Here is a 17218-nt window from a genome sequence, read left to right on the forward strand (position 1 = left end):
AGGTACTCAAGAAAAGTGCAAGTACTGCAAGTTTGTAGTATTTGAGTAAATGTCACATACCACCACTGAATCCAACAAAACCAAGTTTCGATATTCTTGATGAGTCCAGGAGAACAGATGTTTTTTGCTAACTTCATACTCATTGAACCTCTACAAACAGACCAACACTGAGAAAATCCTTCTTGATGGCACAATTTTAAGCCACTAAACCGTTTACCCACTTTTCTCAGAGATAAACCAAACTATAGGGACAACTTTGCACTGTTGATTGTTTTTAAGAAGGGAGACAAGGACAAGGCATAACGAATCTGAGGACACAGATTCTCCACAGCAGCCAGTCAGCAGGCTGAGTAGAGCAGCTTAATTGAAGAGCCTGAAATAGAGACTCTCTATTAGTGCTGGAGAGACTCCCTGCACCAGCAGCCTATCAGGAGTGACAATTCTCTGACTTTGCTCTCTGTATACCCTCAAGACAGCAGAGTGAGAAAAAAGGGACAATTATCAAATAGCACAAATATGCTGCGAAGGAGGCTTATTTCTGCATGTTTTGCCAGTTCAGCGCTGATGCAAGGTGTATGTGCCAAAACTTTAAGCCAAATCGCAATGCTGAGCTGCACTTGTTTTTATGTCTTAAATCACAATGTAATTATTTTTGGCTGATGATCATGTCCATGACTGCATCAGCTGAATGGCCATCTGACACTATGAATCCAGTAATAGTAAAAGGGCTTGACTGTCCATTATGCTTATTCACAGTTCATGTGAAAAGCCCATATTTTCTGTACTATTTCCCTGGATGTGGTTTGGGTGATAAAACCACTAGTGGTCATTATAACATTGACTTGTGTTGTGTAAGCATTGCACTCTACTGGCAGTTGTTACACATTGCAGAAAGGGCTCCAGTTAGTAGCTGAGACAACCTTGACTGTTCAGGTCTGAAGCACAATGAATTCCTCACATGTCATCTGGAGCTCTGTGACTCATAGCTGATAACAAAAACAACAACACGGCTATAGCTTCCCCATGGAGTTAAACCTCCACAATTTTGTCTTGTTCCTGATAGCTACAAATAAGACACAGGAGGTAGGAAGCCTATCTCTGAAATCACAGAAAAACACAGGGTACGTTTGTGCAATACCTCCAACTACTTCTGCTCAGGGAGCTTTCAGTTCTTTTAGTTTGAAGCTAGCTGTTATTTTAGTTCATCATCAACTGTCTGAAAACCCACACTGATTTCCCAGGTGACCTCAGTGGCCCAGTGACATTTCTACCACTTTCTCCAGAAAGCACCCAGAATTACTGCAGCTCTGCAGATTCGAAGAGTGATTGTGCCACCAGATGGCAGACAATAATACTATAATCCCACAAATCCAGGAACCACTGCATGAAATGCTTTTGCTGGTATAATTCATATAAATGCTCAACAGATGGTTTATACCATGACATTCATAAAACGTATTACATTCTTTATTGCCACTGTGAGATAGACTGACTAGTGGCAATCCATGGATTTTTAATGTCATTATAAATATCCCAACTGGGAGATTGTTATATTTAATTATTTGAAGATATATGTTTTTGTCCAGGCATATTGAATTGAACCAGTTTTTTTCCCCCGTTTCTTTGTTAGTGAATATTTAGTGTGTGTCCATGTTGTATTACAAATCTTCATCCTGTCAGTGTCATAAATGCTCTACACAAGGACTATTTTAAGGTACTTTACGTGGGTATTTTTTAGATAGGCCTACTTTATGTTATGTTTCTATGCAATTGTAAATCTTCTTACCAGGTGTACATATTACTTTTTCGGTTTAAGACCACCATTAAATTGTATCATTATTCAACAAACTAACTGCATATAAAAGTAGCTAAACTAACTCATTCTTGACCGATACACATCTCTAAAATGCTGCTTAAATTTAATGTAGGCCATTTGTATTATGACCATAAATAAATAAAAAAATACACAATAAATGCAAAACTAATATTCTTGCATAGTATAACTGCGAATGCAGGACTTGTAGCCTAAAATATTCTTTAGAATAGAATTCTTTATTCTTTAGTGTTCTTTTCAATTTTAGTATTAACCTACTTAAGTAAAGATGTGAATACTTATTCTCTTCCACTACTGCATTCTATATTTTCTGAAGGACAAAATATGATCATAATGGCATATCCCAAAACCGTATCACTATATCAAAATATCGAAGTTATTTTAGAAGTAGCTATAATAGGACTATTATATAGGCCTACAAAAATCGTATACTGTGCATACATGACACAACGTCTCTATAACGTCACTATGCAACACAAACACACTATCAATCCGGTATAACATCAAGTCATTACAGTAGTTTGCGTGTCTGCAAGAGACTCTTTAAGAAGAGGCAGGAGGAACTCAAGAAATACTAAACAAAGAAATCCAACCAAAACCCAGGAGGTGGGACGTCACCGACTCGGCCCATTTCCCCATAATCTTGTCTCTCATTGGTCAGCGCTCAGGGCTCCTACTCATCTATTGGCTGTTGCGGCTGTCACTCAGAACGGTGCTCGTCCGTCCAGTATTCCGCTGGGATCAGAGGACGCAAATCAAGTGAAACAAATCTTCTGACAGGAGAAAAAGTTCATGCTGGAGTTTTCAAAGACCTCGGAGGGCCACATGAAGGTAAGGAGACCCACTGACGACGCTTTTGTATCGGCGGCGGGTTGAGGAAGATAGTTTACGGCGGTTCACCGTGTGTATTTTGGTTCAAACGGAAAAAAAAAAAAAAAAAAAAAAATGCAGCTAAAGTTAGGGCTACAGGCCGAGCCGTGTGAACAGATGATATTTAGATGCGTTTTCTGCGTGCGAAATGTATATAGATATAAATACGTATCCTTCTCAAACAACTTTTTAGCTCATCATCTCCTTTTGTCAGATGACCGTTTGATCTCCATGATGGTGCTGATTGATTTTACTTGCAGCGGCTCCAGTTGTTAAATAACCCTCAATTAACTCACTAGTTTTACTACCACCAGCTACTTTAATCGTCTTTATTGCGATTTCTGTAAGACTAGGCTGCACTAAAAGTTAGTCGGCAGGAAGCTGAGTGTGTGAGGAAGCAAGCAAGTGGCCTGCACAGAAATGAGGTTGCCAACAAATCCAATTTAGTATGCAGACATGCAGCATCTGGTCAGCCATCATCTTTAACAGAAGGGAATTCAGCAGACTTCTCAAGCTGTCCTGCCCCTCAGCTGACCCCCCATTTAATAGTAAAGTATGTGGTTTCACAGACTGCGACATGAATTTATGATCAAGTTATATTTTCTTTCTTTTTTTTTTCTTTTGTGTTGAGTAGTTTTGAAGAAAAAAAACCCAACCAATCATACTTCTAGCAACAAGACAGTTGGCTTCACTAAACCTTGTGCTGTCTTGATTAGAGCTGATTGATAGAAAAGAATTGCCAAACTATTTTTTATTTTGAACCGATGTATTGTTTTGAGTCACTTTTTATTGAAAAAAAAAATGCTAAACTTCACTAATTCAAGCTTGTGAAATGTGAATATGTTGTGCTACCTTTGGTCCTCCATAATAATAAACCAAGCACCTTTGTGTTGTGGACTGTTGGTTGGGACAAAACAAGATATTTTAAGCTGTTCCTTGGACTTTGGCTTCTCCATTTTCTGGCATTTTAAAAACCCAACAGCTAATCAGTTATTCAAGAAAATAACTGACAGATTAATTGATTTTGAAAAAAAAAAAATCCTTATTTGCAACCTTAATCTTTAATCCAAGTCTTAAAATATTTTACCTTTATTAAAATAAGATAGTTTGCTGTCTGAAATACTCTGGATATTGTCAGCGTGAGTTTTGCTGTGGTTCAACATGAGTTTTTGGAGCATAGAAACTCTCCCGAGACAAAACAAGGGAACATTAAATCGACTTTGGTGGGATTAGGGTGAAGGAAGTTCCTTTTTTTCTCTCTCTCTCTTCTACTGGATACAAACACAAGCAGCTACTCGCACACCGTGGGCCTCTTTGCTCAAGAGTAAAGCATGTGTTTTTGCAGTAAGAGCTGCTGTGTGTTTTTAACGAGTTTACAGTGTTGCAGACGAGGCACATGGCTGACCAGGCTTAACACAAACAGGGATAAAAGGATTATGGACACAGGGCTTTCGTCATTGGAAGTCGAGCAAGGAGAACGTGTGGGAATATTTGTATTTCCCATGCTGTCACTCCGTGTTTGTGTACCCTCATGATAACCAACTCCAACTCTGGGGATTAGGTGGAATAATATCAAAATGATGCAGATCTAAACAATGACACACGAAGGCTCCCGCTGGCCCAGACGGTTCTCATAACACAGCAGAACGCTCTTCTCACAGTGATTACGGTGGCCTGTGAAATTAGCAAGCAAGGCTGTAAACCAAAACCAAGGGAGGTGTATGTACTGCAGTTTAATTAGCATTTCACCCCGTGGTAAAGCCGCAGACCGTGAGTGCCGCTAAAGGCAGATCTAAAACACTGTGTGCCTTCTTTGCGAGGGGGCGCTGCTGTAGCTGCAGTTCACCGGGGTCACTCCTCTTCTCACTTCTTGCATAACTCTTCTACAGAAGTGTCGTGTTTGTCACGAAAGGTTTCTTTGCTATTAAAGGTGACTAGAAAATATCGCAGCCTCTCTCTCTCTCTCTCAGATATGAAAGGCCGAGGGCTCCTGCCTCTCATTATGCGACCGCCTCTCAAAGGGATGAGCCCACCCTCTGCTGATGACTTCATGATGTGGAAAGTTGTGGTGACCACAGAGTACCCAGAGCAGGCCTGCCGAACGAATGCTAGTTCAGGTGTGGATCGCAGTCCAGTAGCGGCACAGAACAGAATATTCCGGCGATTCTAGCCCGAGTCCCAAATCTGTTATTAAGTAGCCAGTCGGTGTAGCGTTCATCTACCGTATCCTGCACCTCCCACATGATGAATCCCATCTCGAAAGGAAGCTTATTGTATGTAGTAACATCAACAGCTTTGATCTTGTTTCAAAGAGAGGCCCGTATACATTCACTTGGGCAGAGTGTGGTTGGATGTTTGAGATGTGGTCACCGCAGGGCTCGTCAGCAGAACCAACACAGCTGTGAGATTACAGCGCAGAGACACTACAAAGAGACCACATCACATTTCCAACACAAAATAACGAACTGTCACAGCACCCGTTATGAATGGAACACGCAGCAGGAAAACAAAACAATGTGATGTTCAATATTCAAAAGTTAACTTGCACGCATACCATCTGTCAGCCGGCTTTAAGTCTTTAATACTGATAATAGATTAGTCTGAACGCTGGAAGACGAACAGTTTATATCTGATGTGATGTGTCAACATGTCAGCTTGTGAGCAACTTCAGTGGAAAATCTTGACCTCACATCTCAGTTGTAAGATGAGCTTTTGCCATATCATGATATCACAATATCCACTAAACAATATCTAGTCTCATATCACATTATAAAACATCGCTATACGGACCATCCCTATTTTTTTTGTTTTCTCTTTTAAAGTTGTGTGATATTAAACTACTACACATGTCAATTTAAAAATAAAATAAAAATGAAAGTCTTCTCTTTTACCTTTTGCCCTCACAGTCCAAACTGAACATGGAGAGTTTGACCAAGCCGGAGTTGCTGATGCTTTTCAGCATCCTGGAGGGCGAGCTGGAGGCCCGGGACCTCGTCATTGAAGCCCTAAAGGTACCCATCAACAGAACTGAGAACATAGTCTCTGCACAATTTCTCTTTTTAATGTCAAACACTCAACACCCTGGGCTGAAAAGTGGCTGTTAAAAGCTGGTGGTTTTGTGACGGTGGCTGTGCTCCGTTTGAATTAATGTCAGAAACAATTCAATTCAGCCGTGACAGGTTTTTGGCAGCGGTGATTAACTGCCTACAGAAATGACCCAAATCACTCCTGGAGTTGTCACCGTCCATTTGTCCTGCATGTTTAATGGATAATTCAGGTGTATTTCAACCTGTTGCGTGGCTCTGTGGTTCATGCAAATTTTGCACTCTCCATTTCCATTGGAACGTAGATTATACATTTGAAACATGGAAAGCAACCCGTCTGTGACCGTAAAGCTAAAGCATTTCTCTGGGTTTGTCCAATTTGCCCGAAGCAAACTGTCTTTGCCCCCTTAGAATAGAGTGAAATCTTAAAGGCATTGGCTCATAATGACATAAATCATCTTTTGCATAAGCTTGAATTAGTAGAAGCACCAGTGCACATGTATGTAAACTCAATTAGAAAAAGCCACAGTGCGGAGCAACTACCTCCACCCTTAAGATGTCTTACTTTGGCTGGATTAATGCTGCGTTTCAATTAAGGGATTGTCAGGCTCGTCAGGCTACCCATGCCGTGTCCTTTGCCGTGTCCTGTCCCGCAGGTCCACATACTGGTGCTTTCTGTGACTGTTTGTGTTGCCTTAATGATGGATTGTCATCCAGTCAAAAAGGCTGAAAAACACCGTAAACACCGTCACTGCAGCCAAACCACAAATTTAAGATAAGCAGCGAGTTGGAAACTTAATGATGCAGTATCTCTGCAAAAGACAGGCATACTTTTGTGAAACGTTTATACTGCTCTCTGCAGACTTCACTTCCGCCAGTCATATTTGAGCTTTACTACATTATGCTCTGGGAATGCTGTTCACTTTCTGGGTGTAAAATGCACCATTGAAAGAACAAATTAGAAGGCAGCCATCTAAGAGGACCAACTGCTGAATGTTCATATGTTGTGTCTAGACCACATTCCTACATCTCCCCTGGGATCTGGCCATCTAAGGCAAGACGAGTTACAGCACACTTGGTGCCTGATGACTGAATGTGAGTGAGAGGAGGAGTGAACAAATAAACATTGGCCTTAACTGGAGCTGGAGGGGAACATGGCTGTGCTTCTCTAATGGTTCCATCGGCACAAACTGTTAACCCATTCATCTAATTTATTGAATCAGTGCTGCAGTGTTCAGTCTTATGGTGCTTTGTAACCTACAGGTCAATAAATCATCTAAATGAATTAAAAACTGTTTTCTTGATCAAAGTTGTACATCAGTTGTGCAACCTTTTATTCCACTTGTGTGCGGTTAGATTTTTTTTTTTTAATCCCTTTGCACCACAAGATTCTTGTTTTTTCTAAATCCGTTAGCAAACGTTAAAACACGAGCTCGTACCTTTCTGCTGCTCTGTTGTTAAGGAACTGAAAAATGAGGACTCTTTGGTTTCGCCCTCAAATGAAACTAGATTGTCATCAGTAAAACATTTCCGAATAGTTCTTTTGTTTTCAGAAGTGGCATGAATATATGAATGGCAGCGTTTGTCTTTCAATGATGTATCTGCTGACTGAGGGATTTCCGTGAAACTGAACACAGACTTTCACGAAGCTAAGAAGATGAATACTAGTTAGTCGATCCTTCTCGCACCACCAGCAGATCAGAGTTTTGACTTTGAAATATCTCAACATCTGCATGGAAAGTGGCACCAAATTTTGTGCAGACAGTTGTGGTTCTCAGACAATTAATCCCCCTGACTTTACCTCCAGTGCCTCCGTGAGGTTGACATTTGTGGTTTTGATTATAATGTCCTCACAACCACTGGATAGATTGCTTTAACATTCATTTTCCACATTATTATATATTCTAGCAAGTTTGAATATCCAGTTGCAGGTTGTCTAATGCTTTGGTTTATGACCAAATACCTTCCAAACAAATGACTTTTCCATCAGCCTCGGCTATATTTTGTTTTCAGCACCTACAGCTACATTAGCAAATGTTAGCACAGGGGCCAACCGTAATTAGAGAAGTAGCTCCAGCCCTGATGCTTATGTAGGTCTTACTGATGTGTCACCACGACACCGTCAGTGTCACGTGAGAAATGTTAGTCTGAACCACAAGTCACCCTGGTAACAACACCGTGCAGCATCAACTTCTTTTAATAGACTGTCACATGCGTCATAAACTGCTCACTTACTTTTAATGCTGTTTTTTTTTTTGTCTATTTAAAAGTATGAGAACTGGCAAGTTTTCATCTGTAGTCTCACTGTTTTAGAAAAATCTAACATTCTTATCATTGACTTTCTACTAGATATAGCATCAGTACAGGATGTGAGATTAATTGTGTGTGCGTGTGTTTGTAATGGTTCTCTATATTTAATTATGCAGAACTATCAGTGGTATTTTAACTATCCGCTGCATTTTTCCCCTTGTGACTCACTACTGCAGCTGCTCACACTGTGGCTTTCAAAAGGAAGTCAGTCTTTGGCAACGCTCAGATTTGGCACACAATGCCCGGCAGCGATCCAGTCATCCCTTTGGTTTGGGAAAGGAATACGAGTCTTTACTTTTAAGTTCAAAAGTGACTCAAATATGGAAATGAGCCTTTAATTAACTGTAGAGTTCACATGGTGTGGTTGACCAGAGCTTCCAAATGGAGCTACTTCAAACAGATATACCTTGCGTTTTGTTTGGTAACACTGAAATGGGAAGGAATAAGTTTTGTTTCGAAGTCAAGAATAACGTAGCATTCGATGCATTGAGCAAAGAGAGATTACGTTGGCTGGTATTTTTTTTTTTTTTTTTTGCAAGCAGAGAATATTAACTACATGCATGAGCATTTCTGACTATTTAGCGATTTGACGAAGCAGCTTTGCAATGTGTACGACTTCTGGGGTAAAAGATTCATGCATCACCTTCCTTTTGTATTATAACAGATCCTGTTGCCAATATTGCGCAGCTGAGCGACTCCAGGCATGTGTCAGCAAAAGATAAGGTGGATTTGAACCAGTGCAGCCCTGGCACAAAGACAGCTTCCCAAGCAAAAGCACACCGGTTGCCAAGAACTGTAGTCAAAAGACAAAGGCATGAATAATGAAGCTAGACTGTGATGCATAACAGCCATGCGCTTAAATGGTGACGGTTGTTGTACATGCACAGTGTGATGTAATGAATAAGCCCTGTTAGATTTTGGGTGCGAAGTGTTGAGTAACATTGGAAACGTTTCCTGTAATCCCTCTTTTCACTCTCTGCGCTCTTTGCAACAGTGGAGGATTGATGCAGAGGAAAACAGCCTCCCTTTGTGTTGCGGAAGTCCACATCTGTCTGTGCACTGGGGGGGCTGGGGAGGGAACTGAGAGGAGCACAGTCTGTGTTTATGAGGGACTTTCTGTGTAATAGGGACCATGTGAGTTTAAAAAAAGACTCCTGACAAGTTAAAGGAAAATGATCTAGTTGTGTTAATGTGTACACTCGTAGAAGTAAAGAAAATCCTTCCTTTCGTTATTTCTTCCTCATACGTTTCAAAAAGCACTGAGCTACGAATCGAGTGTTTTAATATATATCCTTGACGTGGGCATCAAGAATGGAAACTCTCATCTCAGCTTTTTTTTTTTAATCTTTGACTGTAAAGTGACACATCAGAGCAGACAGTCACTGACGGGAACAGGGATGGGCGGGAGGCCAGTTGCAGACAGACTTCTCTTCAGAGCCTTCTTTTCAAAATCGGGTGATGGCTTATATTGACGCTAACTTGCTCTGCCTGTGCTATTCTTAGCTGCAGTATTTGTATAAATCAGTATAAAACAAACGTGTTGTATAACACTGTGAGTGTAAGGACTAAAGTATGCCGCATGCCACGTTAACGAGATATCCTGCATTGCACAAAAGTCAGTTACTGATTTGTTGAATAGTGATTGGGCTTTCGATAGCGCCCACATTTAAAAGGCATTTTTTAATTCTCCTGGGCCACCATGTGTTTTCCTGTTTCACCCCTCCGTGCCGTTTGATCCGCCTTCACAACATCCTCGGCGGACCGGATCAAAAAAAACGGCAGCAAAGCCTCGCAGCCTTGCTGGCCCTCCTCTCTTTGCGCCACATGAGCCGATGCTGAAGATGAAGAAAATGACAATCACAAAGCCTCTGATCTCTAGTGGAATATTGTTTGAGCTTTGCTTTTCTGTCTGAAACCATTCATCAACAGTCCCCGACTGTATTTTACAGAAAACAACTGGGTAGAGCCAGCTTCATAAACCTCTAACTAAGACACTTAAACAAGACCTGTTCAGTCCTACAGAGTTATAGTCGATATTATTAGGAGGTCTTGGTATTTAATTAGTGTTTTGTCTCATGTGTGCTTCTCATTTCTATCTCCACGTACAATCTGGCTATGCATGTCCAACACGGTCGTATCAGAATGTTTGGCTTACCACTGCAAATGTGACTTTTTGAATCAATTATATGCAGCCTTAGGAAATTATTCATCGATTCCTTCTCCTCTTAATTTTAAGGCTGCAGTGATTCGATTAAGCGGAGCGGGTATCTGCCATGAATAATGATCCACAATAGATCCAGTTTCATGTCTGTGTCATTAAAAATCTCATTGTATCAGTGTTCAGCATCAGAATCAGTATAGAGGAGAAGAAAATGCATCGGCGTAGTTGATAAAAAATGTTATAATTCTACTCAAATCTACTGCCATTTGGGAGGAATCATGGGATATCTGTGGGCTCAGCTGGAACTCACACCCTCAAAGAACAGCAGCATGCCTGAATTTTGCCCCGTAGGCCTGTCCGCACTCTTGACCACACTTTAAACTTCTCGGGTAATCTTGGTATCAGTCATCGGGAGCTCTGTCCTCACCCTTGCCAGAGAGGATACTGGTCTCTCTAATCTCTCGATCCTCTTTTGTTGAAACCTCACTAAGACCCGCTGCCGAGCTCCGCTACAGCCCTCCCCTCCCTCTCACTTCAGCCCCTTTTCACGGCAGGCCTTAAGGCATCTGCTGAACCTGAAATGTCTTGCTGCCATTATCCCTCCTTTGTCATGAGTTAAAACAAGAGAACAGGTCTGCCTTGGCAGAGGCTCATTCCAGAGCAGCTGTCCTGCTAAAGATAGACAGACACACGCCATCTGTTTCTCCTTCCTCCTGCAAGTGCTCCTTCTTCTGGATTTATTTTTTTGGGCATTTTCTCTCTTTATTCCCCCTCCTTTATCTACTCCTTAGTCGCTGCTCTAGTGTCAGAGATGGTGATTAGGCTGTGCTGAACGCAGTGTTTGATTTTCTGTTTTAATGAGAGAAAAATGACAGCAGCACGTGTTAACTAAAGTCTGAACTGCCGGGGAATGTAATTATCAAATCATGTCACAGCCTAATCATTCACTCCTGTGGATTTCCATGGTTTGTCCGAACAGTACTGCCTGTTTGAACTAATGGCAACTAAGACTAGATTATCCATGGCACAGACCATTATATACACAATACGCCGGTGCAACACAGAGTTAGCATTTCTAAGATGCTAATGCTCACCAGGTTCATTTTCAGTGAGCACATATGTACTAATTAATAACCATGTGCGAATATTATTAATTGAGAAAACAAACTTCTAGATAAATGAAAACTTTGACCTGATGATGGTACTAGATCGGGGCTCTCCAAACTTTTTTTTTCCTCTGAAAGTTAGTTTTACAAAATGAAAAGTGTCCGAGATCTTTAGTAACATTTATTCACATAGCTGAGCTCCACCCAAAACCAGCTGAATTTATGTGAACAATAACACATTGATTCTCAACACGCACGTGTACCACAACAGCTTAAATTCAACAGCTCGTGCAGGCTTTCCTTCTCAAAGCATTTCTTTATGTTTTCTTTAATGTACAATTACACAGATGTTCCTATCGCGACGCACGCAACTCGTGTGTGGTCAAACTGGTTTGAAAAGTGTCAAATAAAGCGTTTTACTATAAGATTTCACCAGGAAAATCCAGTGTTTCCCCTTTGATTGGGGCCCCCTACCCCTCCTTAAAGAAACACATGTCTGGGTTAAAATCTAGTATATGGCTAGACCCTGTGTAAAACTGGAAGGTTTTTAATTTGAAAACTTGCGGCATTAAACCAACCAGCGGTGTAACTTTGATCTCTGACTCCCTCAGTCAGAGACACTCGCTTTAAAGCTCTAACCCCGCTGTTGCGGTTCAGCTGAAAATATTCTATTTTATATTATTTACCTAATTTATTAGCAATTCTCAGATCAATGTGACAATTTCTGCTGCATTTTGTAGGCGCATTGCAGGTTGGAGACCATTGTGCATCAACTTCATAGTGGCACCAGAGGAGAAATCAAGAGATTACCTACATCATTAGGATCCATGAACACAATAGTATCTGAACCAGATTTCATGGAAGGCCATCTAACAGTCGGCATGTCGCTAGCATGGCTAGAAATGTATCTTTGAAAATATCAGAATCCAAAAATGGCTGAGACTCATCAGTCTGAGAAGCCAGAAAAGTGATCCAAGAGAAGATTAATATACTACAGCCCCCGTGTCATCAATGTTTCCTACTATATGATCTTCAAATAGAACACGTTATTCAACTTGTTAATTGACTGACTCTTCTCCCGTCATCTCCTCAGGCGCAGCGTAAAGAGCTGTTCATCCAGGAGCGCTATGGAAGGTACAACCTCAGCGACCCCTTCCAGGCCCTGCAGAGAGACAACGAGGCTGTGGGGGGCCAGAACAAGGAGGCGGGCTGTCCTTCCTCCACCTCCAACCCTCTGGTGGTTCTCAAACTGGTGGTGAGCCACTGCAGGAGGATGCAGGAGAAGATGCTGGCCCAGCTGGCTGCAGCTGAGAGCAGGCATAGAAGGGTTAGTCTGGATTTGGGTTTCTTAATTAAGAGAGCCACAAATGAGCTGGTTCTTTATGCACATATGGGAAAAAAAAAAATCTAATGGGGAAATATAAAAGATAAAAGTGAGTCTCGATGGTAGAGAAGGGGGAGGCAGCCAGTAAAGTCCAATGCAAGTAGTGCATTGTGAACGACACATATTTTTTATATAATATATAAAAAATTTATAAAGCAGCACTGCTGGCAACAAAATCTTGGTACACAAAATTAATTGGTTTAAATCGCCTCCCTCCATCAAAACCTTTTCGCTCAAATTGTTTTCCAGAAACTGCAGAATAACAAATTAAAACCAGCTTTGTTTTCAACTTGAACTGTTTCCAAGAGGCACACTAATCCAAAAATACCGTACAGGTGCAAAGTAACGAGCATGAATGAAAAAATAAAATACCTGAACGCTGATGTCAATTTTCCAGTATTCCTTTTGTTTCTTTTTGAGCTTGAGGTTAGGGCATAAACACGCCATTATCTGGAGACATTGTTGTCTTCTGATTTCATTTCAAGTTAATTGTACATGTAAGGATAGTTTGCCCTGTTTTTTTTCTTTGTCCTGTGTGTATTAGTTTCACATAATTAATAATTAATTGCTTGCTGCTGAATGCTCACCTCAGTTTCATATTTTATATTCTGAGTAACAAGTCCCCAAAAACACTTTCGGTACACATATTTTGGTATGTAAATGACTGTCTTAAATAAAGACTTACTATAAATGAAATCATAATAATAAGGTAATAGTTACTTTGCATTACTCGTTACTTTTCGTTACTTTTTTGTTACTTTGCATTTTTCGTTACTTTTTCGTTACTTTGCATTTTTCGTTACTTTTCGTTACCTTGCATTACTCGTTACTTTGCGTTACTTATTACTTTGCGTTACTTTTATAGGAGGCCTCCTTGTCATCAATGATCGCAAAAAATATAAAAATAAAATAGAACTTGGTTGAACACAGCTGCGGGTCATTTTGCGTTACTTGTTACTTTTCGTTACTTTGCATTCCTCGTTACTTTGCGTTACTTTTGTTGTTACTTTCGTTACTTTGCGAAAGGGTTAAGAAGCTAAATTTAAGTAATTCATTTTTCTATCGATTGATTCATTGCAGCTCAGCACATTTTAACTGCTGCTTCCTGTTTAACACATCCAGGTTGTAGGGCAAACATTGGTATTGGAGATACAGTAACTGAGAACAAAAACATTTCATAATTGCATTGCCAAAGCAAAGCTTTTTAAAACCACAGTTTAACTCATCTAAGTATTATGTTCATTCTATGTAGATGTTTAACTCTGTTGCTGTTATCATCTGTGCTTACAGTGTTACAAAATAACCATAATTGGCCTTGGTATCAAGCAGACCAAACCCATGCGAGATGATTTACTCCCAAATGTCTGCCTTCCGGCTGTTTCAGGTCATTACCGACCTGGAGGAGGAAAAGAGGAGGCACGCTGAGGATACGGCCGAGGGAGATGATGTCACTTACATCCTGGAGAAGGAGAGGGAGCGCTTACAACAACAGGTGCCCGTTCTAATAATGATGACGCTGTAGAAATCACATGTTTAAAGCAGCAGAAGGAATGTTTACCATGTTTGCTGGTTGTGTGTATTTTGATTATGTGCTTCCAGCTGGAATTTGAGCGGAGCCAAGTCCGCCGCATGGAAAAAGAACAGAGGCGGATTGGTGACCAGCTCGAAGACGAACGGGCTCAGCACAAACAGCTCTCCTGTGCTTTGGCCAAAGAGTGCAAGTGGGCGAGTGCCAGGGCTCTGGAGGAAGGTCACCGGCTGACTGAGCTGAGCCGTAAACTTGACAAGGTATTAACATTTTCAATCCAAGTTCGGCAAATCATTTAACGTCTTACCCCTGTTTTACAAGTTTAGGCTGTCCACTGCTGCTTCACAGGCTTTTTCTCGTTCAGGAAAAAGAGGCTTGTCAGGCTCTGAGAAAAGAGCTGGAGGATGAGAGGACGAGAGCTCTGAGGATGGAGGCCAGGGTGGAGGAGCAGCTGGCCGAGTTTGACACAGAACGTGAACAGCTACGCTCTCGCTTGAAGAAGGAGGAAGCTCATTGTTGTCAGCTACAACAACAGGTGTGACCACCGGGGCACATTCGTCACTATGGAAGCAGCACATTTTAAATAGTATCTATTATTATTGTTATTATTATTATTTCAGAAAATCGTACATAAAATTAACCGTAGGCCAAATTTCTGCTTCAAACAATGAATCTTTCTTTTCTCCATTTGTGATCAGGTCGAAGAACTGAAGAAGAAGCTGCAGGGGGTGGACATGATGAAAGAAATGAGAGGAGCCATTACGGCTCCAGTTGAGGCAGGAGGAAAGGAGTGGGACCCTAAAGTTCCTCCAGGAATGACATTAGGTGACACTATTAAGGTCGAGGACATTGAGGAAGACGGAAACCAGCCACCTGTGCAGCCAAAAGTCAACGGTCACCATTGTCCGATGGAGACCAACGGGCATCATAGTTCAAACAACACTGTCTCAGAAAAGATATGCCAACAGGACGGAAATGAAAATCCTCCAATTAATCAAACCCAGACGTCACTTTCCTCCTGCAGTGCCGTTTCCCCTACTCTTCCTTGTTCCTCCCCCTGCGCCTCACCTGTTCTTGCCAAATGCCCACCAGGCAGCCCAAGTCCTGGGAGCTATCAGTCGCCGTACCAAGCTGGGATCAACCAGCGCTTCCATGCTGCTCGTCATAAGTTCCAGGGTGCGTCTGACCCGGAGGCTCAGTCCCAGGCTGTCCAACCCGCTCTTCCCCTCTCGCCTAAGGAAGTCCCTCCTGTAACCAGCAGCTCCTCCCCGGAGGCCAGCCCAGTCAAGCAGATGGCCCGGTGCACAGTCACTCAAGTCCTGTCTCGTTTCACCACCGTCCAGCAGAGTGCCACACCAAAGCCTGCCGTACCAAACAACTCGCCCTTCGGTACAGACTACCGCAGCCTGGCAGCACCCTTGTCTCCAGTCATTGGAAGAGCCGCAGGTGCAGTTCCCCAGGGGATCAGATCGCCCACCATATCCAGGGCAGACAGGGGCAACCCTCCTCCCATCCCCCCTAAGAAGCCTGGACTGGCCCAGGCCCCTCCCTCCCCAGCCGCAGTGCCCAGGTCTGCTAGCCATTTCTCTGAGAGCCCCCTGGCAGGCAGCTGTGGCCTCACCTCTAACCAGGAGGCAGTCAAAGAACTGGACATGGTGGTTTCATCCAATTAACTGATCAATAGATCCATCAATAATTGTCAGCTGCTGCTTTGCTTACGGCATCATAGTTTAATCCACACTTTTCAAGTATGATTTAGATATTGTCGTGCACATGAAAGGATTTATATCATTGAACAGAGGTCCCTTTAAACACTGTTACATTATTTGTATTTATTGGATGTATTTTAAATATGTGCGGAGGCATCATTTTAGGTTGTGGTTAAGGGGGCCAGTACAGATGAGCAAATACAATTGAATTGAAATTTCAAAAGGTGCCAATACTATATCTTGGGCACACTGTACTGTTACAATATATTCTTCTTTTATGGTGTCATTCTTGCAAAGAATATAAACCAATTTATTAACTGAGGACATATTATTTTATCATTGTACTTTGTCTCAAGTATATTGCTTTTATTTGAACATAATATCTGCAGTAAAAATCCTTGGACCAATTTATGCTACAGGATATTTCAGATACATCATATTTCAGTGTGCACTCATCTATATTTTTTACATAAAACTTATGTAGTTATTTTTTTGAATATGCCTTTGTTTTTGATAAATAGTATGAGATCAGTGATCTGATCAGTGCTGTATCGTCATGTATTACTTTTTACTGCATAGTTATGATAATCATGTAGGCTGAGATTATGCGCAGGTACCATTGTACATTATGTTTTTTAAGATTAGGTGTTTTGATGATTGTCATGCTTTTGTCATTTACAATGAACCATTAAATAAGACACAAGTACTTTATAGTCAACCATAGCTTTGATTCATCATAATCCAACTGTCATGTTGGTCATCTCTTCCTTTATCAGATCCTTTCCAGTACTCTGTAGGCTGCAAAGTGACATACTTAATACATTTATTTCAAAGATTCTCATGTATTCTTCTTTATTTATACCCCCACACAAATGATATATTGCCACCAGTATTAATACCAGTAGTACTACCAATCTGATGAGGTAAAGCTGTTTACATCTGCGATTTGGTGAGATTTAGGGAAGGGTTCAAGAAACCATTTTTTTCCATTGTCAATTAATCTGTGAATTATCTTTACAGTCAAGAAATTGATCATTTTTCCTTTAAAATGTCAGAAAATGCCAGCCTGACCTTGTTTAATTTGAGCAAATGTCCCAAAACAAACGATATTAAGATCACATTTGAGAAGTTGGAACCAATGGATTAATTTGTCATTTGTGCTTGAAAATGACTATATTGATGATTTGAATATCAGAAATGTTGCCACTTTATTTTCTGTTGATCTAAACTAGGACTCCAAGCATTGGCACACGATATTGATAACCACAACTG

The 17218-nt window shown here is 41.2% G+C and overlaps 1 protein-coding gene across 2 annotated transcripts; it reads left to right on the plus strand.

Annotated features, from left to right (window-relative positions):
• Window positions 1-2570: 2570 nt before the first annotated feature.
• Window positions 2571-16783, plus strand: LOC138616590 (CTTNBP2 N-terminal-like protein). Of its 2 annotated transcripts, none has more exons than XM_069691017.1 (7): window positions 2571-2665; window positions 5611-5715; window positions 12419-12652; window positions 14094-14201; window positions 14309-14497; window positions 14602-14772; window positions 14936-16783. In XM_069691017.1, exons 1-7 carry the CDS (start codon window positions 2627-2629, stop codon window positions 15908-15910), a joined length of 1821 nt encoding a protein of 606 aa, XP_069547118.1. In that variant the 5' UTR covers window positions 2571-2626; the 3' UTR covers window positions 15911-16783. The 2 variants fall into 2 exon arrangements, with proteins under 2 accessions (XP_069547118.1, XP_069547119.1); XM_069691018.1 differs by having other exon boundaries at window positions 12419-12580.
• The last annotated feature ends 435 nt before the right edge of the window (window positions 16784-17218 follow it).

This window comes from Brachyistius frenatus, unplaced genomic scaffold, assembly GCF_029030835.1.
Source record: "Brachyistius frenatus isolate BFR_SWC_R1_liver_20210118 unplaced genomic scaffold, ASM2903083v1 Contig_10, whole genome shotgun sequence".
NCBI classification, from domain to species: domain Eukaryota; kingdom Metazoa; phylum Chordata; class Actinopteri; family Embiotocidae; genus Brachyistius; species Brachyistius frenatus.

What these genes read in the sequence shown, in the direction of transcription:
- LOC138616590 (XM_069691017.1), top strand. Translation starts at nt 2,627, where the DNA reads ATGCTGGAGTTTTCAAAGACCTCGGAGGGCCACATGAAG. An exon ending in TGAGCCGTAAACTTGACAAG is followed by an intron (nt 14,498 to 14,601) that starts GTATTAACATTT and finishes TTTCTCGTTCAG; the next exon opens with GAAAAAGAGGCTTGTCAGGC. An exon ending in GTTGTCAGCTACAACAACAG is followed by an intron (nt 14,773 to 14,935) that starts GTGTGACCACCG and finishes ATTTGTGATCAG; the next exon opens with GTCGAAGAACTGAAGAAGAA.